Here is a 24,700-nt window from a genome sequence, read left to right as displayed (position 1 = left end):
AATTTCGTCAAGAAGTTAAAAATAATAATGTGAGTGACTAGGTAAAGTTGCAAATTTTGATAGCAAATCAACTAAGCGAATAACAGAAGTTAGACCAAAACGATTAGAATTCGTTAGCTACATAAACCTAAAAATTTTATGAAAAACTATGCACAATAAAACTTACCATAATAGAATCAAGTCCACATCCAATTTTATCTTCAGAATGTGGATGATAAGCAAGAAGCTTCTCCACCACAGCTTTCTCGTCTTCAGCTGTTAGACGTTCCCCATCCAAATACCTAGCAAAAACCAAATCAGTCAGATAGAGAAGAGTTTTACAATCCACGGAAATTGCATAAACAGACTAAGAATTGGAAAAAGTTTCAATAGTATATAAGAAGAAATATTTTCTATTGTTATATAAAAAGTTTCAAAAAGAATTGTCATTTCAAAAAAATAATTTTTTCAATAGTATATAAGAAGTAATATTTTCTATTGTTATATAAGAAAAAAATTATCAATTAAATTAATAGTAAATGACATTTAATAAAAGTTAACACATCACTCTTACTTTATTATTTTATTTTTATCCATCCATTTATATAAAAATGAATAATTATTGATTTTAAATAATTTCTCTATATATTTTATTTTATATATCACAAAAAAAGAGATTAAATAAATTAGTTAAAATGGCACCTTATTAAAGTGAACACATGACAATTATTATTTTATTGTCTTTCTACATCAATCCATTTTATATAGAAAAACAATAACATTATTTATTGAGCTAGTTAAAATTACACCTTATAAAAATGAAGGCATTACAATCATTATATTATTCATTTTACTTTTTGTCCCAGATAAAAGAAAACCATCATCTAAAACTTATTCTAAGTTGATATCAACTTGAATTTGTAAAGTGTGCATTGTCACCCTCACAATTTAGGATAGCTAACTGCAAGAGATGTTTCACCACACCAACAATAATCTAATAATATGAAGTGTGTGCAAGGTTGCAAGTGTCAAGCCATGAAAGCATCAGTCCTACTGGTTCAAAGGGTGTAGCTATAGACAGGGAGCAGAACTTGTGACCGTTGATTCTCCCTAGGTTTTGAATAAACCCTTCCATGCTCTTACTTAGAAGAAGGTCCCTTTTCAAAAATAATATCATGTCCCCCCAACCCAAGGTTTTGAGGACAACTTGCAAAGTCTCTAAATGTATAAACATTGTTAACTACTTAGTCAACTGTTTGTGACAGAAGTATCACCCTGCATTCAATGAAATTAGAAAAACATAGATCACCACAACTGTGTCAAAAAAGGATCAAAGGCTCAATTTTATGTTCCTACTTTCTAACGAAAGGGAGTCTCTTCTTGCAAGCACAATCTTATCCAGTGATAGGAATGTGATTACAATTTGACAGTATATAGAACCATAACCTCATCTCATTGGCCCACATGACTCCATAGGGTTGGTCCTATTTCCCATGTGCTTATAGGAAATTTTTTTTTTTTTTTTGATAAGTAAAAAGATGTATATTCAAAGAGCTACCTCATGAAAAACAAAAGGTAGAGCAAGGATTACAGAGAAGGAAACAAACAACAAGAAAATACAACAAAACAAACAAAAGCCAACATAAGAACTAAGTACAGAGCAGAGAATTAAGGAACAAAGGGAGAGAGTCACTAGAGGTGATTCCCCAAGCTCTAGACCAATCAAAAAGAGAACCACTAAAGAAAGCGAGCAACTGATTATTGGATTTGTCCGTATCCTCAAAAGTTCTCCAATTCCGCTCCCTCCAGATATACCACATAAGGCACAAAGGAGCTAAATTCCAAATGCTAGAAGAATGCTTTCCAAACCAATTCCACCAACCAAAAAGCGTATCTGCAACCGATCTTGGCAGAACCCATGAGATCCCAAAGGTTCTAAAAACCAAGCTCCACAGTAGATAAGCTTTTTCACAATGAAGAAGTAGATGATTCACTGTCTCCCCATTACTACGACACATAATGCACCGGTCAACAAAAGCCACTCCTCTACGCCTCAGAATGTCTCCTGTAAGAATCTTCTCCCAAGTCGCAGTCCAAACAAAGAAAGAGACGCGCGGAGGAGCCTTAACCTTCCAAATACCTTTCCAAGGAAAGATAATAGGCAAAGGACAACGAAGCTTGTTGTAGAAAGAGCGAATATCAAAATCCCCCTTCTTTGTCAACATCCACCTCATACGGTCTCCAAGCTCAGAATGAGGCAAATTAGAACCCAAGGTACGGAGGAATTCATCCACCTCACCCATCTCCCAATCATTAGGATCCCTTAACAAGCGAACATTCCAACTTCTCTGAGCCTCCATCCCCAACCTTTCGAGAGACAAGGCCATCGATGCCTCTCTATTAGAAGCAATCCCATACACTAATGGGAAGGATCGATGGAGTGGTAAGTCCCCACACCACCTATCTGTCCAAAACTTCACTCTATCCCCCACCCCTACTTCAAACTGAATGCATTTACTAAACACCTCCCAACCTTTTCGAATACTTCTCCATAAACCGCACCCATAGGCACCCCTGCCCAGCTTAGAAGACCAACCCCCCCACTCTTCCCCAAACTTCGAAACTACAACCCTCCTCCAGAGACGAGTCTCCTTAATGTGATTACATGCTAGGCCTAACTAACCAACTCAATCTTATTCACATCCAACTGCCGAAGTTTGACCAATCAATGTTGATTCATGTGCATAGGATTAAAAGGGAGCTACCATGCAAATTTCAGCTAAATCTGACAAAGGAGTGCCAATTGGCACTTGACAAAGGAATCAAATGCCAAGATACAAGCTTTTACTGTTGTTCGGCAGTCTAGGTCCTCCGATCTCATGGGCCATGGCTGGATGATGTAGACCCACTGCCAGTTTGGCCTCAATTGATTTATTGGAACGAACTTAATTTCTATCATTTAATTTTTATTTGATTTTATGTAGTAGTTTAAAAGTTATTTCCTTTCCTAGTTGGTTTACAAATTTATTTCCATGACAGTTACCATTCTTCCCTATTTAAAGGCCCTAAAATTCATTAGTGTTATGGTTTGCTTGAATAATAAAATTAATTATTTGAATTTATCAAAAGGTTTGGTGTTTACTAAGCAATCATAGGTGTTGAATCCTAGGATTTCTATCGAGGAAGCACTGACATGGACATGGATACGGGTATAGACACGGGTACAACACGGTGACACAAGCAATTTTTGAAAAATTACAACATAAAATGGCTGGTACGACACCAGTATGACACAGGTATAACACTAACACAACACGGGTACAACACCCTAAATGAAGTGTCTATGCTTCCTAGCTTTCTATCTTTTCCCATGCTTGGTGTTATCTGCACACAATCTTAGGTGCCTTACCTTGAGGAGCCACTATGTGGTTCCACCCCTTTGCAATAGCTTATTAGTTATTTGGCAATAAATCCAAGAGGCAAACAATCTTTTCATCATCCTGATCCATGAGGCAAATTCTGCACAGACAAGAAGGGCAGTACCAAAAGGGACCATATGATTTTAATTGCTTATTTGTCAGGCACCTTGCATGGTAGTATTTATTTGGGCATACAGAGTGGCTAAAAATCTTCCAATTTTCAGCATCTACTATCTTGCTTTCACAAATTTTACAGGGATAGTTTTTGCCACTTTTTGATAATTGAAGTCCATCATCAATACTACAATTTGAATTCTCTTCCAATTCAATAGGTGTTTCTTCATTTGTAGGTGAAATTCCATCATCATTTCCATTACTTGGGGTATTGGGGGCATTCAACCTCTCACCCACCACACAATTTATATTGGGTGATCTAAAACCCCAAGCAGTGCAACTGGCACGATAACAGCTTCTGGGGGGAATCTCTATCACAGCAGGCTCACTGCAGGACACGTGGCACATCTCCTCACACGAATCACTTACTAAACAATCCCTTCCATCTGCCTTACCTCCGGAACGCCTGCAAGTGCATTCTTGTGTTTATGGTACTTAAGTAAAAAAGGTCAGCTTTGATGCCTTGGAAATTCTCAAATACTAGCTTGCAGAGTGAGCTGAACTTGTCTGAAATTAAAACATTCAGAAAAACATGCTGACACTTACCGGTTATAGTATAATGATCTGATTCGTTACTAGATATAATGCCAGCATGGCCATTAGCTGCTTTCTGAGATCCATCAGACATCCACCCAGTTTGTGAATATTTGCACCTATCTTCACTATAATGGTCAGGTTCTGTCATCATACAATCAATTTCAGGATTAATAACAATTGCCTCCCGAATGCACCCCTGTATACCACCTTCATCATCACTTAATGACCGATATATCTGCTCTGGTACAGCATTTCTCCAGTGCCTCTGTGAACAATCATCTGAGCCATTCATCGAATTGCTCGCTAGAATTAATTGGTGACCTTATTCTTAGAGAAGTGTATTTCTAGCCTCAAACAAATTTGGTCATTTCTCACAGCACATTTATCACTATTTATTAGCAATCCCAATAATTTTGTATCTATAATTCTAGTAGACAGCTTCTATAAAGTAAATTCCTCAACTCTCTATCAAGGTCTCCAGCTAGTACTCAGTACCCTGTGATACCACAAAAATCCCCGCTCAACTTTCCTTCATCAGTAGGAAAGCAAGAAAGCAAATGCCACCCCATTAACTAGTAAACATACACATTGAAAACTAAAGGCGTTTCTCGCTAACTTGGGACTATTCTACTAATTTCTCAATTCTTAATGATAGGACTGCAAAAGGAAACATATATGAATGTATCTGTATCTATGAAGGCACTAAGAATAGTCCCTCTCTCTTTACTTGAAAGTTACAAACTCATGCCTTATGTTCCAACTAAGTTAGATAAACACTCACTCTCTCCTACTACCAAGGCAATCACAAATTCACAATTCACAAGTCCAAGTTCTACTCCTAGCCAAATACCAGGGAAACTAGTGAAACCTATTGATAAACTATAACTTGTCCCAAAAGCGAAACGGTAAATTCCCCATTTAACCATTATTTTAACACTTCTCTTCTAACGCGGGATCACATGCTCTAATACCATGATAAACTACGGCTCGTCTCAAAAGCTTAAACCATTAGAAAATTAAAAATGTATTCATTAAATTTATTTTTCTCAATTATATCAATTATCATATGGCAGTATCATTTTCACTTGAAGCAAGTCTCACTTTCTTTTCCTACATTTTCTCGGCAGCCAAACGCAGTAATAACAAAAAATTAGGGAATAGACTGAGAGTGACTAAAGACGAACCTGTTAGAGTGAAGAATCTCTTTGGTAAGAGAAGAGATGGGCTCGATATCACTGAGAATCTCGCCCTCTTTATCTTTCCACTTGCGATACTCAGCGTCGTCCCACCGATGGTGGTACTTGGAACTTTGTGAATCCCTGGCTTTCCGCGCGGCGGCGGTGTTGTCCGCAGAGGATAAATTCTCTTCGCTCCGACTCGGCTCGGCGGCGCTGCACCATGGCCGCCGCGTCGGCGCAAAAATAGAAGCGGCTAGGCGGTGGTGGTGGAGCCGGAGGCTGAGAAGTGGAATGGCTCTGAAAAGCAAAGGTGCGGCCATTTAGGTATAGGGGAGTGTATTATTGTTATTGACCATGGTAGTGAAAGTGAGTGTGTGTGTCTGTGTGTTAGTGTAAGCGTGAGTTTGAGAATGAGGTCAGAGGTGGGAAATTTTTTGCCGGATAGGGTATATAGAGAAGCCGTCGTCGTTTTGGTTTTCCAAAATTAACCATGGACTACTTTAGAGTTTTGACTTGTTTTTATTTTCCTTCTCATAACTATGTCTATTTTCTTTTTTTATAGAAAATTTCACCATCGCTTAAACCCACTAACTATGTCTATTTTCTATTTGTTTTTCAAGCATCTATGTTTATTTTCAATGTAGTCATTCTATCCATTCTCATTCATATTATGTTATACTCCATCAGCTTCCAATGGCAAAGCTATATCGTTTTATAAATCTAACTATATAACAACATATTTTATAGATCTAATGACACAACGGAGATGAAATTAAAACAAATATAAGCTAAATGATTGAATTGATATAAGCTAAATGATTGAATTGATGAAACTATAGGGATGGAAATGAAAATAACTATAAAAAAAATATTAAAAAAAAAACTTTTATTCAACTATTTAAACTCATTACTTAAAAATGATTAGTGATTACAATTAACAAAATGTGATCGGATTTTCCAACTTAATCGAAATCATTTCTTTTATTAAGTTTTAAAATCCAAAAAACTTGTACTTATCTTCAAATCATAAATAGTATAGATTTGGGTTAATTGGGTAGGAAGTTTGGCCAATACAAACACATATGCAGCCTAATTTAATGGGCTAAAACATTGAACATAACACAAAACTTACACAGTCAATTTTAGACACATGTGATACTTGAGTTACATCCAATGCACTAGAAAAAAGCTAAACCCATCAACCTACCATAGCACGTTGCATGGGTTGGATTGATTTTACTATAGGTCGATGGGCAAAATGCACAGCCTTAAAGCTCATATTTCTTATTTCTTATAAATGGTCCATTTAAAACTCTTTGACTAAGGTTATACAATATAAGATAGTCTTCTCCCTTCTTCTAACCAATTTTTACTAAAATAAGTGAGGTTCAATTTAAAGTTTATTTCTATTAACAATAGAATTTAATAGATTTGTTAAATATGTTATTATTAGCAACGCAATGTGTTATACTATGTTGTATATGCTAGAGTGGATGTGGAAAGAGAAATATAGAATAGGAATACCAAAAACACGAGGGTTACGTGATTCAGCCTTGTCGACCTACATTCACAGAGAAATCCCTTAAGGGCTACATCTTTATTGTATAAGAGTGTAGTACAATAACCTGTGTTACAATAAACCTTAACATGAGTATATATAGGTGACTAAACCCTAAACTACTAGTACAAGCAGGAGTGGGCTTAGGCCTATTACATTAGGCTAATATGTCTGATATATCTCTAACAAGATTAATGACTTGGAACCCAACATAATTGAATCAAACTTGCTAGTTGCCATAGTGTTTGTGGAAGCAACCAAGATATCTTCCCAACGTCTCCCTCAAAATAATTGAGAACTTGTTTTGAGGGGAAATTGGTAATTTGCTCAAATAACAGAGTTGCACATAAAGTTTTGGGCAAATTACGATAATTACAACATAAAGGAACAGGGTACTAAGTAAACAGTCACCTTCAAATTCCTTGAAGGTGCATTACAGTCTACTGATGCTCTTCTTTGGAAGGCTTCCCATGGCCTTAGCCTTTTCCCTTAAAACAAATTTCTGTGTCTTCCCAGTTGAAGTCTTTGGCAGATCATCCTCAAAAACAACAGTTCGAGGAGCCATGTAATGGGGCAATCTATCCCGACAGAACTTAATGATCTCCTCTGCACTGGCATTAGACCCATTCTTCAACTTCACAAATGCACAAGGAGTCTCCCCCCAGTGATCATCAGGTCTTCCCACAACAGCCGCCTCAAGAACTGCTGGATGACTAGAAAGTGCAGCTTCCACCTCAATTGTGCTAATATTTTCTCCCCCAGAAATGATAATGTCCTTTGAACGATCCTTTAGTTCTATGTAGCCATCAGAGTGTTTCACTCCCAAGTCCCCACTCCGAAACCATCCACCATTAAATGCATCCTGTGTTGCTTTCAAATTTTTCAAGTATCCATTCATCACAATGTTGCCTCTAAACATAACTTCACCCATGGTTTTTGCATCAGGGGGTACACTCTTCATCGTAACAGGATCTTTAATGTCAATTTCCTCAAGACCGAGATGGTGAACCCCTTGACGAGCCTTAAGCTTTGCCTGAGTATCTCGAGGAAGAGAATTCCATTCAGGTTTCCAAGTGCAAACTGTTGCAGGACCATATGTTTCTGTCAGACCATATGAGTGGGTAACAATAAATCCTAGTTCCTCCATCTTGAATAGCACATGTGGAGGTGGAGGTGCAGCACCTGTCATGACTGCCACCTTCCCTGGAAGTGTCCTCCGCTCACTAGCTGCCGCATTTATTATCATGTTCAGAACTGTGGGTGCACCACCCAAGTGGGTCACTTTGTGCTGAGAAATATTCTCAAAAATTCCTCTTGCAGTCACATTCCTTTGGCAGACATTTGTGCCACCCTGAGCAGCCACAGCCCATGTGAGACACCACCCATTACAGTGAAACATAGGAACACACCATAAATATACAGGCATTGAGCTCATCTCATTGAAAAGTGCCACTGCAAGTGAATTGAGATAGGCACCTCTATGGCTATAAATAACACCTTTTGGGCTTGATGTGGTACCTGAAGTGTAATTTAGCGAGATTGGATCCCATTCATCATTTGGCCACCTAACCTCAAAATCAAGTCTTCCGGTTAGTAAAAGACTCTCATATTCCAGATTCTTTGATGTGGAAATGGTGTTGCTGATGTTGGAGGATGATTGATCAGACTCTGGAATTAAGATTAGCAGGGGCAGCTTGGTCCTCATCTTGGATAGAATATCAATCGCTCCTTGAGCAATATGAAGAAATTCGTAGTCTACAAAAATGATTTTGGCTTCTGAATGTCTCAATAATACTGATACCATTGCTGAATCATGACGTGTATTTAGTGTACAAAGAACTGCACCTACCATTGGAACACCAAAGTGTAGCTCATAGATTGCTGGAATATTTGGGGCCAATGCAGCAACCTGCTCAAGTGAGTAAAAAGTTTATCGAAAACACAAATAAAGATTAAGGATGTTGTGAGAGGGTAAAAAAGAAAGAAAGAAATTTTAGGAAATAAAGTAATATAGTTAATACTTAAAAATAATTCATGCTTCAAGCACTTTAGATAACTAAAGAAATTGTGATGAAAAAGGTATAGAAAATTTGAAAAAGAAAACCAACTGAGTAGGATTTAGAGAGAGAGACAGAAGAAAGCTTTAAAAGCCAATACATCTTGAAGCAAGCAATGCTAGTTAAAAGAAAACATATTCTAGGTGCCTTTTGGTCACTTAAACAGCAGGTATCGAGTTGCAAACTATATAGATTCATGACCAGCTATGAGCTACTCACTTTATTCATTTTCAACTTAAGAGTCTCTTATTCATTTTAAGATATCAATTTTGAAAAGTTAGATATAAAAACTTTAATTTTTGTAATCTATCTTTCAGATGAAAAAGTTGAAATACCATTATAAACTTTGAGGAAATATGAATTAAAGGTCAGGTTCTTTCAAATGGGTGCTGTCACTTTTAGAGNGAGACAATGGAATGACAGATTTTTAAATCAAACTTAAGATATATTTTAGAAAATATCTTACTCATATAATTATATTTCCTAAAAAATAATAAAATTAATACACCTACTAAGGAATAGCTATTACAACCCTTTTAGAGATAATTTTTTTTTTTAGATTCCCCTTTTAGAGATGAATAATTATTCCTCATTTTAAATAATAACTATTCAAGTCGAATGATTATTCCCTGTAATAAAATAACCAAACTACTAAATAGTTAAACCATAAGAATAACTATTACATTACAGTATCTATTATAGTCTACCAAACATACCCTTAGTGACAAGATTATTTTAATGAGTCAATGACTTGTTAATCGCTACATAACGGGTTGAAAAAGATAGATCCAAACATATTAGATTTCGAACTTTATCAAATATTTAACAGATATAAAAGTACATTTTACAATAAAAATAAAATTGCAAAAAATAAAGTTATGTCTCCATAACTATTAGACCAATTATTATTTTTAAGAGTATCATTGAACTAATTCAAATATTTGGAGGGGCTAACTCTTATTTTTTAGGCTAAATTTTGAAAACATGAAAATAATTATATATATATATATATATATATGTATGTATGTATGTATGTATGTATGTATGTGTGTATTATGGAAAATTTCAATTATTTTTTTTGGGGGGGGGGGGGTGGGGCGTGGGTGGCATGGCTCCCCCACCCATGTACATGGCTCCGCCCCTGAGTAGGGCTATAAATGATTCAAACTTAGTCGAGTAATGAATGTTCAAGATCAATCATACAAAAAAGGTAAAATGTTTAAGCTTGGCTTGAACTCAAATCAAGCCTACAAACATTGTTTAGGCTCAAGCAAGAATCAATCCTGCAAATAATGTTCAAGTTTGAGTTTGTCTTAACACCCAAAAGCTTCAACTCGACTTGGTCCATTAGTCAAAATGAGCTCAAGCAATATTAAGCTCAAACTCGAATTCAATATCAAACTTTAATTAATTTTAAAATAATGAATTTTTATTGAACTATATTAGGATTTATTTAGTCGAGGTTTGATTAATTTTTATAAATTCATATAGGATTTATTGAACTATTTAGTCTTGTAATTACGAGTATTTTAAAATTTCACAACAATTGACTAATATTTCTTCTAAAACATTCTCTCAAATATATATATATATATATATAGTTCAAATTTTGGAAATCTCCATTCAGTGGCGACGCCACGTTAAGCTTAGGGTGTTCCTGGGAACACCCTGAACTAAAAAAAAAAAAAAAATTATATATAATAATTAATTTTTTTTTTATTTTTTACCCTTTAAAAAAATTAGGAACACCCTCAAGAAAAATTAGGAATACCCTTCAATAAAAAAAATATATATTTGTTCTACTTTCAAGCAAAAAAAAGCCGACTGAAATCTGAAGGAAAAAAAAAGTTGTAACAGGGCAAGCCCACAAAAAAGCCCAACAATATTACTGGCACTTTAAAAGGCCATAAAAAGAATTTATGGATCTAATCTATAAAAGAAAATTTAGCACAACAACATAAATCACAAAATAGTAAAGCTAAAGAAAATTTAACCCAATCAACCAAATTTTATCAAAAACAAATAGTCCGGCCTTTCAAAAATTTAAAACAAAACTAATCTCTCATTCCATCAAAGATTAAAAAAAAAACACAAACAAACAAATAAAACCCTAACTCTAAGCCTAACCAAGAGACTCAGCGGCTAACGGTTGAAGTAAAGCAGTGAAGGGAGAGGTAGCAGCAGCAGCATGGTAGCAACAGAGCTGCCAACCCCACCCCTAGCCCAAACACACTAGATCTGGTCTCTCTCTCTCTATCTCTCATGAGCAAGTGAGCAACGAGCACAAAAAAAAAATCTTAAATTGTCTAATACAAAGACAAATAGAGAGAGAGTTCTTTCTCTTTTTAAGAGACTTAAACAATAACTTAAAGAAAATACTAGAAGTGTCTAGTGGTGGATGGATATCCTCCCACGTGTTGTGCTCTATGAGTTGATTTTTGTCTTTTTTTTTTTTTTTTTTTTGTCTTTTTGTGCTTATATGAATAGCAGTTTTTTTTTTTTTTTAATGGTAAATAGTTATGTTTGTCTGTTAGTGTCTTTTTTTAAAAGTAAAAATTGAGTTTGTTTGAAACTTTGAAATGACCTGGGAGTTGAGATATAATAAAGTTAGTGAATTGTAGTGTTGTGTTGTGTACATAGTGCAACAATAAATTTTTTTTTTTCTTTTGTATGTGCATTTATTTTTCTGTTCAATCCTTGTTGATGGTTTATTAAAAATTTATTTGGAAACAATTTATTCAGTTGAAATTGAAAACTTTTTATTGGGGGCATGAGATTTGTCTGTTGAGTGGAGTGAGGGGTGGATGGGCACATGGGGCCGGGTGAGATATTTGAATTGGGGGAAGTAAATGCACATGGAATATGTACTAGTGCAACCAATAAACAATAATTAATTAACCAATAATTAATTAAGGAAAGCAATTAATAAACAATAATTAATAATTCAATTAACCAATATATTATAAAAGACAAACAAATTAAATTATGTTAGACTAAACAACAATTAATAATTTTATAATTAATAAAACAACAATATACCAAATTATTAGATTGTATAATTTATGCTTCTTAAGGAATACCCTGAAAAAAATTCCTAGAATCGCCACCATCTCCATTAGATATATCAGGAAGTGTAAATTAACCTAAAAATAATTGGTTGAGAATCTTGTTTAATACAGGTAATTACATTTGCAAAATAATATTACATTTTAAGGCTTTTATTTATTTATTTAATGTATAATACAAGTACATTTTTAAGGCCTTAATAAGCAAAGTATACAAAAACGTTGGGGAGGGGGCTAAGTATAGACTATTATTACAATGGATGAGTAACTGTTGGCTTGGATACCACGAACAGTTTTTTTTTTTTTTTTTTTGGTTATAAGGAAATTTTATTAACACAAAAGCTACAGAGCCATATTAGTCATAGTTCTGGCATAGCGCCTTACATAAAACACACCAGCAGCATCAGAGTTAACAAAAGAAGAAATTTCAGGCGTAACAACACCCCTAACAGTTAGAGATACAAGGGGAAGACTGGATCACAAAAGAAGAAATTGCCAACAAAAATATCCCTAGGCAATTGGGAAGGGATTAAAGCCGTCTTGCACCATTTTCTCTAATGGCCAAAAGAGCGGCTTAGGAAGGTTATCCCACCCATACCAATCCCACCCATCACACCTGTGCGGCTCAAGATTTTGGGGTACTTGCTCTGGATTTGCCAAGACTGCACGCATGAAGATGGTGACGTAATGGGCTGGCTCTGGTTCCTTAAGGAAAAGGTGGTTTTTGACCGTTAATAGCTCCATTTGCTTGATCTCCAATCCAGTTTCCTCCTTTAATTCTCTGCTAGCACATTCCTCAAAGCTCTCCCCTGAAACAAATATATTAAATAAAAAATATATTGATGTAATGGATGTTCAGTTACACTGCACTTGTTTAGTAAGAACCGAAGGTACTAAAAAGACAAATAAACAAATGCTGGTCTAATCAATTAAAAAAAAAAAACTCAAATTTAATCGATGTATTTTTAATATATCTTATTTAATATTTTTAAATTTTTTATAAGTATAATAATTTTTACAAATTGATGTGTTACAAAATATTATATATTTTTTAAATAAATTTATTATATTTATTGTCAAATTAATTTGCAACGAAAAAAATATCCTTTTCTTTAAAAACAATGAATTTTAGAAAATAAAAATGAATAAAAGTATCCAATTGCAATATGAAAACATATTTTTCCCCCAATTTTAATAACACACATGGTTTTAAAAACCGAACCGAACATCAAACCGTTTTTTTTTCTAATTTTCGGTTCAACCCCGGTTTTTGGCCGGTTTTTCGGTTGTTGACCGGTTATTGACCGGTTATGGGACTTTTAACCGGACCGGATTGGCATTCGATTCCCGATTGAACCGGTCGGACCGGCCGGTCCGGTCCGGTTTTTAAAACAGTGCAATTTTCTTTAAAAGGCAAAGCCAAACACCTTTTTCTTTTTATGTTTTCATTTAAAATTTCCCTTTTTCTCTACAATATCCTAAGCCCAAAAAGGTTATTAAAATTAGATATGACCAAACATATCTAAGTTTGGGTTAGAAACATGTCTGACTAAAACGGCTTGTACAACTCATGACCCTTCTCTAAACTTTATCATGTTATATTAACTTAGTGTGACCAAAATTACTTTCACGTATAAACAATAAACATAAGTAATAAATAAATTTGAACATATTATTTTTTCTTCTTTTTAATACAAATAAGTGAACAAAAACAATTAAAATATACTAAAAATTAAATTTTAAATAATACATAAATTCTTAAGTTTGTAATCCAAAGTTTATTACGCTAATAATTAGATTAAAAAAAAAAACGGATACCATTACCAAATTTGAACTTCAGGTGCACTTGTTGTAGTATACAAAAAATGTTAAATAAAGTTAACAGAATAATAGCGAAAATTTTATATTTTATCCAAAAAATGCAAAATTATGGTTGTTACAGTCTTTTTTTGAACCCAATTAATTTAAATAATTCATATAAAAAAAAAAGTTTGAAAAGAGAATAATATCTCATATCTCATTGAAAATAATTAAGAGTAAAAATATATTACACAATTTTTTATGAAAATAACTTTGTTAGATTTAATTTATTTAATACTGTGGGGCCCGTGGGCCTGATAGCCTCGGCCCATCGTGTAGCAGGCCCAAGGCCCATGCCGAGGAGCACAGACTATTTAAGGCTAAATTGGGGAAAGTCTCTTTTCCCAATCCACGCCGAGGACCTCTTTATCCTCGGCCTGACAAGGATGATTTTTTGGAAAGACTAACCCCAAAGTAAGCTGTCACCCTCGCATTTAATGCACTCAACTAACCCCCCTGGCCGCATTAATGGGGAGGTAATCCCTTGGCAGGATAACGTTGATCAGAGTGAACCACTTGAGTACTGATAAGGCCTCTGATAGGACGGACGGCCAGAAGAAAGGCAAATAGATGATCAACAGATAGAAGAAGGAGATAGGAAGATGAAAACTATATAAGAAAAGCAAGTAAAGTAAAAAGGGGAGGGGGGAAAAAAAAAAAAAAGAAAGGAGAAAAGGGTCTCCTCAGCCACGGGCCGAGGAGCATCCCCCCATTTGTAAAGAAACTCTTAGTATTTTTTATAAAAGAAAGTTCATGCATGGTGATCGACGGCCAGCGCCTAAACCTTTAACCCACTCTCTACAAATTTATTGTTTGGACTTGATTGGGCTGAAAACTCATTCATACTCTACCCAGGGTCAATCCAAATTGAGTCCCTACAAATACTTTTCTAACAATTTTTATGTATTATAGATGACTAAAAAAAATTTTAATAAAAAATTGAAAACAAACAAAATAAATAAGTAATTGAATATTCTTGCTATTTTCTTTTTAAATAAACTGTTGTTTATTTTGCAAGCAAAGCTAGATTTTTTTTCTTTTTCAAAGGATAAATGGACATATTTTGTTCATCCTAAAAAATCAGCTATCTTGACCCAACCTACCATTTTAGCACGTCAGGTGAGTTTGGCCCGTTTTTCATAGGTCTAGAAATCCTCATCTTCATCCATATACCTTTTTTTTTTTTTTTTTTGATAAGCATCCATATACTTTTTTATTTTTCAAATTTGCGAGAGTAAGGAGTCCAAATCTTCTTCTTCTTTTTCTCTCTCTCTTTTTTTTTTTTTTGGGTTGAAGAAAAATGGTTTTTAAAACTCTTCAAGTATATAACCATTTCCTTAAGTATGTGTAGTTTCCTTTCTCACACACATTAAATTCTTACATAAAGGCTTAAGGGTGAAGCCAAGATACGTCAACCATATAACTTGTTGGCAATCTTGTTGGCAATAGTAGTTAAAACAAAGGTTTTTATTTATTTTTTTTTATATAACATAAAAATTTTATTTTAGCCTAATTTAAGTATATATGCGTGTGAAACTTCTTTCTAGAGACCTGAACTCCGACTCTTGACCCCACACCCCACAAGCACTTATTCTTGTGAAGTGACTATCACACCAAGAATGTACGATAGTAACAAATGTGTTATTACAATGGATATATATATATATATATATATATATATTTATATTTCATGTAATAGATTTGAAAAAAACAAATAAATAAATAAATAAATAAAAAAGAAGAGAGAGAGAGAGAGAGACCAAACTCAAGATGGCCGCCTGGAAGAGAAAAAGTGGAGTGACCAACAGAGGAGCGGCGGCGACCAAGGAGGACCTTTTTCCCCCTCAACAAGAAAACCACCACTGCTACTTCCACTGCCCTTTTGTTATTCTCCATTTTTTAAAATGTTTTGAACACAACACAACACTCTGCACTCCATTTACAATTAATATGAGTATTATATATGCATTATGAACCACTACATGACAAAATAAAAATAAAAATAAAGCTAGCTCAATAATGTATTCAAAGGGCGTTTGGATTCAGCTGAAAGCTGAGTCCACGTTTTGCATTTTCTCCTTTTTTTTTTCTTTTTTTTTCAGTAAGTGAACAGTAAAATCACATGATTTTACTGTGCAGAGAAAAAATACTGTTCATATACTGTTTAGCACTGTTCACACAATAAAAAATATTAAAAATAAGTCTCGCGGTACTATTTATACATTTAAAAATTATTTTGCTACAGTATTTTCAATTTTCAGTTTTCAGTTTCAACAACAATAAATTCAATTCAAATGGACATTCAATATATTACAGCACAGTCCACACCCCTACAACATAGGCTACACTACTACTTTGTATTTCGTGTTATTCCAACTACAATGGGTCCTATGACCAATCCCAATCTTATTCATAACAAAACATTTCGGTATTTCTCTCAACTCTCAACTAAAAAATAAAAAACTATAATACATTCACGCGTCATGATGTTCGAAACATCAAACCGCGAAATCCCTTTTTTACCCTTAGCCAATGTAATAGGCTATAAAAATGAAAATAAGATAATTCCTAAAAACCCAAGCAAAACAGGCGCTCAGCCCGTCTGCCTAAGAGTCAGTTTGGTAATACTATCCTAGTAACATTTTTTAAATATTATGGAAAAACGTGTAAATAAAAAAATATTATAAAAATACGTATTGTATTGTTTAAATAACAAAAATTGTTGTTTAAATACCCCTACTAAATACTCCTTAAAAAACTCAACTTTCTTTCTCATCTCATGACCATTTTAGTTCTTCAATTTTTTTCTCCACCATTATTCTCACTCTTGATTTTGTAATTGATTTTTAATTAGGGTCATATTAATGGATGTTTTTAGGATAATAGTTAACAATTCATTTTAGAAAAGTTTTGATACCGCTTTTATGAGAAATTAAAAAAAAAATCAAAATATTAAATTTTCTTTTCTTTTCTCATAAAAACTTTTTTAAAATAGATTGTTAACCACCCTAAAAGCATTCCTTAACATTTTCCTTTTATTCTCACTTCTAAACTCTCAATACAATGGGTCTATTTATATGTATATTCCTGTGATTTTTTTTTTTTAAGAGTTGAAACTAGTATATTATTGTAAAATGTGATCCCTTTTTTTTAATTTTATTAAGATATTAATTTTAAAAATAACAATATTAATAATATAATTGTTCTAACTTTTGGACAAGTTTACTACAAACTAATAACTAGACCATCCACTAAAAAAATTAATACGACTACATATTTTAAAATTTTAAATAAATAAATTGAAATATATATATATATATATATGATATAAAAGATTATAATATTTTAATATAAGGTTTCAAATCATTTCATGGACATAACATGTTTGCTCACTGTAATTGTGGTCAATTAATAATTCTCATATGTACTAGTACTAGCTAGTGCATTTGAGAATTTGTGATTAGCTAGTTGTAACTATGAATGAGTCACACATACCTAGTCCATGTTCCTCAAGCATACCTATTATATTATATTATATTATATCAAAATATTTAATAAGTGGATTACATGTTTTTTATGTTCTTAATACACATGTCAAATTTCGTGTCAATTAGATATTATTTATTATATGATCCATAAATTTAATTTTTATACATAATTTTAGGTTACAAAAATTTGTAATTTAAACATTTTATTAATTACATATCTATTGATCTTTAATCTTTTGAAAATTTTACAAACATTAGGAAGAAAATATAATCAAATGGTAGATTTGTTAAAATTTACATCCAATAAAAAACTATTGAGTGAATTTGTAGCAAAAGTTTTTCCTAATTTTTTTCAATTTAAATGTAATAAAATACTAAGTGTATTTTTGCCTCCAATTTATTCAATAAGTTTTTAGGTTTTAATTTTTATGTACAATTTTTTTAAACTTTATTTTTTCTTACCTTTTTAAAATGTAAATATACTTTAGTATATTTTTAGTAAAAAAACAATTTGTAAAAAGTTAAATAAGTTGATACCGAACACCCTTAAAGTCTGACTCATAAAAAGTATAATTTTTTTGTTTTTTTTCAAAATAGTAGTTAAGAAAGTTTGATTAAAATATAAAGTTATCATAGTTTTTTCCAATTAGCTCAACTGGTAAAGTCTTTGATGGTTATATAAGAGATCTGAGGTTTAATCCCCGTCTACACCAAAAACTGATTGGTGTCTTGGTATGATGATAAAAAGTTATCATTAGAAGCGGACGCCATAGATTGAAACTCTCTAAAATGGGTTCCAATTAGTTTAACTGGTAAAGTTTTTTATGATTGTATAAGAGATCTGAGATTCAATCTCCATCTATACCAAAAATTAATCGGTATCTTGGTCTGATGATAAAAAACTATTATTAAGAGTGAACGCCATAAGTTGAAACTCTCTTTTAAAAAAAAAAAAAAAACCATGCAATAACCTGAAAAGGTAATTTTTTTTTTCTCCATTTTTCTTTCTTCTTTTTCCATCCCCTTAGAGTCTACTCAACCAAACAAACAAGACCTTGGAAGTTGGAAGCTACCAAGTACCAACTAGTGTTGTGTTGTTTGGGCATTCCTAGTGCTGTTCTCATAATTCCATTTTGCTTTTTTCCTTTTTTTTTGACTATTTTCAGCCCTTAATTATTATTATTATTATTATTTTTAAATGTCCTGCTTGGGCTGCTCTTACAGAAGTTGTACCGGGGACGAAATGGGTAACTAAACATAAAATCCTAACAATATAATTAGTTGTCAACGTTTTCAAACTATATTTTTTATTAGCATCTCGAGTTTCAGAGACTCGATTTTGGCACATAAATCGAGTCTTAAAGACTCGATTTTTATGGCCTAAACATATCCATGTGGCATATTTTTCCACGTGGTGACCCACATGGAAATCGAGTTTCTAAGACTCGATTTCCAAATAAATATAAGCAAATAAGAGAGGAACCAGAATAGAGAACAACCCATAAAAAAAAAAAAAAAAAAAATGAGAAGAACCCAGAGAAATGGCCGCGAGCCAGGCCGCGCGTGAGCCCCAAGCCGCGCGAAGGCCCAGGCCGCGCGCCGCCCAGCGCCAGTCCCGGCCACGCCTGGCTGGTGAGGCTTTCTCTCCCTCTGATCTGAGTTCTAGTGAGGCTTTCTCTCCCTCTAAGCTCTTTCTCTGTCTCTCCCTCTGAGCTCTTTCTCTTTCTCTCCCTCTGATCTGAGTTTGGATTAAGATTGATGTGTTTGAAATTTTTGAAATTTGTTTTTGGGTATTTCGGTGCATAGACTCAGAATTTTTTTTAATTTTTTTTTTTGTGTTAGAAATCGAGTCTAAGAAACTCGATTTTCATGTAGTCGCCACGTGGAAAAATATGCCACATCGGATATGATTAGGCCATAAAAATCAAGTCTTTGAGACTCGATTTATGTGCCAAAATCGAGTTTTTGAAACTCGAGATGCTAGTAAAAAATATAGTTTGAAAACGTTGACAACTAATTATATAGTTAGAATTTTATGTTTAGTTACCCATTTCGTCCGAGGGTACTGAGCCATTCATTACCAAAGAAATTGTGGAGTCCACTCTGGTGGTACCTCCACTGCCTAATTCAATTTTCTCCATTAATTAATGAAGTTGGTTAAAGTTATATTTAGTGTAATTTTAAAAAGTTATATTTTTTTAAACTATTAAATTTAAGTAAATTTAACGGTAAAAAAAAATACAATCATTAATATTAATATTTTGATAAGAATCTCATTTAATATCTTTATTTATAATATTTCATGCCTATCTTTAATCTCAAAAATAGATATATTTTTCTCTTTTCTCTCTCTTTCTCATCTGCTATACGTTTTTCTTTCCTCCATTGCTCTTCTACATTCATTTTCATAAGATTCCACCTTTACAATCACATAGAATCTGATGAATCAAAAATTCGAACTATTTAAACATAAGGCTGAAGTAAATAACTTAATCACATGTTGTTGGCTTCCCAGCTTTACTAGGTGCTTGTTAGGCACTATTACTGCAAAATTAACGAATGTGCTTATGGTTGGCGAGATTGGGAGTCAATCAAACCTTTTGTATTGTGGCACTTGTTAGGTTATCTTTCAAATCTGAATAATGTGTCATGTAATAAACTTTGTCCCAAAATTCTTTAGTTTTTAATGCATTTTCAATCTACCAAAAAAAAAAAAAAATTGGTCAGATTTTCTGTCATAGGCACAGCTTTTAAGTTAAATGTAAGAAAATGACAAATAATTGAAATTGCGTCAGTGCTTTCATTGCAATAAGACTTATTCAAGTGTAAATCAATAAGACAACTTTAGATGTACGGTTCTACCCCCAATGGCAACCAGCTTGAATCTTAAATATTGCCAAGTGAAATTTGACTTCTTTGCCTATATCCCTAATTTCCTAAGGCTCTAACAAGTCCATAGCATCAATTGCTCCACTGACTAGTCCAGTATATATCAATCATCCATCTGATGGAGTACTACTGATTCATCATACATCAGAGTAATCATTTTACTTCCAATCACGTGCACTGAAAGTCTCACTGTGCAAGAAATCATCAATGCCATTAGGTTCACACAACTGGTATGGCTCACACAGTCAGAGATCTCAATCACAATCTAATTTTTGCCCGTATGTGCAATAATGCATTTGCTGCCTTCAATATGTGGCTGTGGAGGTTAGTTTTTAATTTTTAGGTTATTTACTTCAGCTTTATGTTTAATTTAGTTTGAGTTGGTTGGTACAACACAATAATAATAGAAAAACTAAATAATATGCTGAATATTATTAATTTGAAGAAATGAATATAATACCATTTAAACTGAGGCGCGATACTCGCTCTCTCTAAAGAGATTCAAATTCTTGGTTGGCTAATCTTTGTAACCGATGTAGACCTTCTCTAACTTGTCTTCCCTAAGATATAACAGCCCAACAAATGTTATATGACTAGAACAGTTTCTACACAAAGTGTTTAAGTTTAAAGCTCCACTAGAAGAACACATTTTTTTGGCCCGAAATCTCTCAAGTTTTTAAGAATATTATTGAATTCACTCTATCATACAATACTCATTACTTTTAACCATTTCTCTTCATTCACTCTTGATATGAAATTAGTCCATAGCATAGCTATATATATAGTCTTCCAACCCTTCACATAACCTACATGTTATTTATTAATTTAGAAAACTTCTCTTAATTTATGTAATCTAACTTACATACAAGTAACTCTTTCTTTAACAAATTTTATTATAACTCATATCTTTATTCATCTTCAGTTATTTTGAGTTTCAACATATTTAATTTAAAATGTACTAACAGAGTTTTTAATTATAAGATTTTATGAGGCTATGGAGGTGGAATCTTACAGAAATGGAGGTGGAAGAGTAATGAAGGAAAGAGAAACGTGTAGTGGATGAGAAGGAGAGAGCATAGAGAAAATTATACCTATTTTTGGGATTAGAAATAGGTATAGAATGTTATAAATAAGAATAATGAATGAGATCTTTATCAGAATATCAGCATTAATGAGTGCATTTTTTTTACTGTTGGATTTACTTAAATCCAATAGTTTAGAAAATGTGTAGGTATAACTTGAACACATCTCTTTAAAAACTGAAAAAATTTGTTTGAGTGGGTGTACCAAACGGGGCCTTTGAGTTTTATCATGAGTCTCATGTTGGAGAAACTATAGAGTCATCTGGTGGACCACGTCACTTGTCCGTCATTCCACTACAAAACTTTCACTTGTTTAAAATTGCTAAGCCAGTAATTAGTTTCTGTTTAAAAGAATTTTCTAACTAACAATTTTAAACAAGTGACAGTTTTTTAATGGAATATTTTTGTACATTTCATTTTGTGTCAAAGAGAATGAAAAGAGACATTGAATAGTTTGCAAGAGCATGACCTTGTGTACTTCGTTTTCGTGTTGTAGATCATTTTATCTTGGGAGGCAGACGACCGTGAGTCTTAAAGCACCACAGTGATTGTGTGAGGAGTGAAATTTGCTTTAAAGAGATTGTATTAAATACAAGACTTGATCTGAATCATCCACCCTTCACGCATTTGATCTGTGAATTTTTAATTATTTGCAGATTTCTTCTTATATATTATATTTTGCTTTTGCCTATCATATCTATTTATGTTATTGCTTATATTTAGATATGTATATTGTTCTTTTTGCTTAATCACTGATGTGCATGAAATATATACAATAAAATACTCACATATCTACATATTTAGCCTTACTTCTATGTTATTTTGTGACTGATTATATAATATCTTTGTGTTGTAGATAACAAGGGTTTTACATGCAAAGTGGGGCTAGGCCAATTGAATCAAGCCAAATTACATCCAGCCAGGCATGAATATTAAATTTAAGTCCAATTGGAGTAAGGAATCAAAGGAAATTTGCACCAAATCCAAGTCCAATTCGGATTAGGATTCCAGCCTGCATATCAGTTAGTATTTTATGCTATCATGGAGAAAAGCTACAGAGAAGCCACATGCGGCACTGCCTCTTGCTCCAATTTTCTATTTTGCATCCAGCCCTAGCACTAGCCTTCTGAATTTTGCCCTAAAAAGCCTTTAAATAGGTCAAGAATCCTATTACAAGTTGAATTCCCGTTTGGAGAAAATCCCAGATTTTAGGTTTTACTTAACCGACTATTTAGGCCACTTAACGTCAGAATTAGGGCTTCTGGTAAACTACAAAGTTGTAGCCTTTAAGTTAACTTTCCAACCCAACTTGAATCATCTCGANTGTGACTATTTCTTTCTCTATTTTATTTGTCTAGTTTAATGTTTAGTATTTTATTCTTTTGTTTTATTTCAATTACCATGAGTAGCTAAATTTATAATTAAGGTTGAGGATGAAACCTTGTTAAGGATTATTAGTAATATTTATGTGATTTGATTTTTCCCACAATAGTTGTTCTTTAATGATTTAAATTGTTCTTGCTTCATATCAATTGACTAAGATGGGATTCTAGATATGAGTTCAATCATGTTTTTCTCATGATTTAGGATTTGTCTTAATTAATTGGCTGCTTGGTTTATTAATTCTTGATTATAAAATTGGATATCGTTTGTGATTTGTTTGGTTACGGATACAATTGATGATTTGGTTTTATACTTAAGAAGCGAAGAAGAACACGCTTTTGATTTTTAAAATAAGGATTTTAATGAGGATATTTTCCATGATAGCAAGATTGATTTCTAGATTATCATGTAGTGAGTTGGGAAAAATTAATGATCATAAATATATACTGATATGACTTACAAGGTGGATTCCAAAACCTTAATTCCTTTCCCTTGATTATTTATATCTTTTTATTGCTTTATATCTTTTGCTTAGTTTAACTATTTGCTTAATTTTATTATTTGCTTAGTTTATTTAATTTCAAAACAACCAATTTTTATTAAACTAGATTAGGATTAATTTGGTTAAGGTTTAATTAATTTTCCTACGTTCATTCAAGTCCCTGTGGGTTCGACCTCGTTCTTGTCAAACTATACTTCGGTACGGTTCGTACACTTGCGAGTATTTTAAAATTTCACAACAAGATACAAATTTGGGATTTATACATTTAAAACTAAAACCAACTCCTTCAAAAACTCGACTAAGACTCTTCCTGCTCCAAAATAAAACCTGTTGACTAAAAGAGTGGAAGAGGTGAGTTATACAGCTCAGTAAGAGTAAGATACATATGAATTTAATAAGAATGCATGTAAATTAAATCATTTCATTTTATAAATATTCAGATCGGAAAACATTTTTTCATGCATAATATTTTATACTATTTATAATGATAACTTATACGCTCTTCGTGGGGAAATAATTATTCTCCATTTTCTTATCAGAATAATATTACCAAAACCTTTCAGATTGAATTCCTTTCATTTCTTACAAAGTCATCAAATATAATATTGATTATTTAAAATCACATACATACATACATACATACATACATATATATATATATATATATATATATATAAGATAATTGGTAACTTTGTCTTAAGTAGAAATATCTTGACAAATAAGAAAACTTTTCTTTATAATCTTCTTCTCGTAAAATATTATAACTTTCATAGTCATAAAACTTAACATTTCATAAATAACAGATATCTGATAACTTTTTAACATAAACTTGTACTTTCATCAGAAATTTTATCTTTATAGAACACTAAAACGTTTTCGTCAGATTCTTTATCTTTTAAACACAATAGAACTTCAGAAACTTTTATCTTTAAAGAATAGCTTTTCTTTTCATCATAAACTTCTTCTTTTCATGAGAGCTTTCAACTTTTCATAATGCATTTAAACATAATTATTCTCTCATGATCAATAACATAATATAATTGTTCATAGCATATTGGTTAGTCCATATCTGACAAGTCTGTACTTATGATCGCGAATGCATTGCCATCCTCAATACATATTTTAATTGAGCGTGGATGAATCGCCATCCTCAATACTTACTTTGATTGAGTGCGGACGAACCATCATCATCAATACATGCTTTGATCGAGTTCAGATTACTAGAGGACATAACCCGAAAACATTTCTTACTTATATATCATACTAAAATTCATAGTTTGCATAACATTTTATAATAATAGCATTTCCATTCTTTTCTTTTAGCATCATGTTCGTGAAATTAGTAATAGCATCAATATGCTCAAATCATATACATAAGTTTTTGAAAGCTCACGAATATATCTTTGTCTAAAACATGATTATACGCCATATCTCTAATCAAAAACCTTTTAATGTATAATATACTTTAAAATAATCTTATGACTTACCAAATGCTCATATAACTTATCCCTTACCTGAAAGTAGAGGAA

At 32.8% G+C, this 24,700-nt stretch overlaps 4 protein-coding genes and 1 long non-coding RNA gene across 5 annotated transcripts; 1 reads left to right on the top strand and 4 right to left on the bottom strand.

Moving 5' to 3' along the window:
- Window positions 1–166: 166 nt before the first annotated feature.
- LOC111989667 (protein DCL homolog, chloroplastic-like) lies at window positions 167–5,814 on the bottom strand (the record flags this gene model as incomplete). The annotated part of the gene is given in 2 exon segments (XM_024021455.2): window positions 167–281; window positions 5,294–5,814. Coding segments are annotated over 2 exon segments (429 nt in total), but the record flags the coding sequence as incomplete, so codon positions are not given.
- LOC136065361 (PHD finger protein EHD3-like) lies at window positions 1,497–4,401 on the bottom strand. The gene is made up of 2 exons (XM_065768460.1): window positions 4,119–4,401; window positions 1,497–4,000 (listed from the first exon to the last, which is right to left on the bottom strand). The coding sequence occupies exons 1-2, from the start codon at window positions 4,399–4,401 to the stop codon at window positions 3,432–3,434; spliced, it is 852 nt and encodes a 283-aa protein (XP_065624532.1). The 3' UTR covers window positions 1,497–3,431.
- A 1,039-nt stretch (window positions 5,815–6,853) lies between the features above and the next one.
- On the bottom strand, window positions 6,854–8,793 carry LOC112022210 (butanoate--CoA ligase AAE1). The gene has a single exon (XM_065768461.1). The coding sequence runs from the start codon at window positions 8,695–8,697 to the stop codon at window positions 7,279–7,281; it is 1,419 nt and encodes a 472-aa protein (XP_065624533.1). The 5' UTR covers window positions 8,698–8,793; the 3' UTR covers window positions 6,854–7,278.
- Window positions 8,794–12,309: 3,516 nt separating this feature from the next.
- Window positions 12,310–15,723, bottom strand: LOC136065364 (geranyl diphosphate phosphohydrolase-like). Its single transcript, XM_065768466.1, has 3 exons — window positions 15,588–15,723; window positions 12,566–12,776; window positions 12,310–12,439 (listed from the first exon to the last, which is right to left on the bottom strand). Exons 1-3 carry the CDS (start codon window positions 15,721–15,723, stop codon window positions 12,310–12,312), a joined length of 477 nt encoding a protein of 158 aa, XP_065624538.1.
- A 4,479-nt stretch (window positions 15,724–20,202) lies between these two features.
- LOC136065365 (uncharacterized) lies at window positions 20,203–21,746 on the top strand. Its single transcript, XR_010626999.1, has 2 exons — window positions 20,203–20,528; window positions 21,186–21,746. It is a non-coding gene; the product is annotated as an uncharacterized LOC136065365 (long non-coding RNA).
- Window positions 21,747–24,700: the final 2,954 nt, after the last annotated feature.

The sequence above is a fragment of the Quercus suber genome, unplaced genomic scaffold (genome assembly GCF_002906115.3).
Source record: "Quercus suber isolate HL8 unplaced genomic scaffold, Cork oak 2.0 scaffold_943, whole genome shotgun sequence".
In the NCBI taxonomy this organism is placed as follows: Eukaryota; Viridiplantae; Streptophyta; class Magnoliopsida; order Fagales; family Fagaceae; genus Quercus; species Quercus suber.
The sequence above is the reverse complement of the archived record's forward strand: the minus strand, read 5'-3'. Positions and strand labels throughout refer to the sequence as shown.

Coding starts and splice junctions, on each gene's coding strand:
- LOC136065364 (XM_065768466.1), bottom strand. CDS start 15,723: ATGGAGAATAACAAAAGGGCAGTGGAAGTAGCAGTGGTGGTTTTCTTG. Junction 12,777..15,587: donor AGGCGGCCATCTTGAGTTTG/GTCTCTCTCTCT, acceptor TATTTGTTTCAG/GGGAGAGCTTTGAGGAATGT. Junction 12,440..12,565: donor AGGTGTGATGGGTGGGATTG/GTATGGGTGGGA, acceptor TTTGTGATCCAG/TCTTCCCCTTGTATCTCTAA.
- LOC136065361 (XM_065768460.1), bottom strand. CDS start 4,401: ATGAATGGCTCAGATGATTGTTCACAGAGGCACTGGAGAAATGCTGTA. Junction 4,001..4,118: donor AGATCATTATACTATAACCG/GTAAGTGTCAGC, acceptor CTTAAGTACCAT/AAACACAAGAATGCACTTGC.
- LOC112022210 (XM_065768461.1), bottom strand. CDS start 8,697: ATGGTAGGTGCAGTTCTTTGTACACTAAATACACGTCATGATTCAGCA.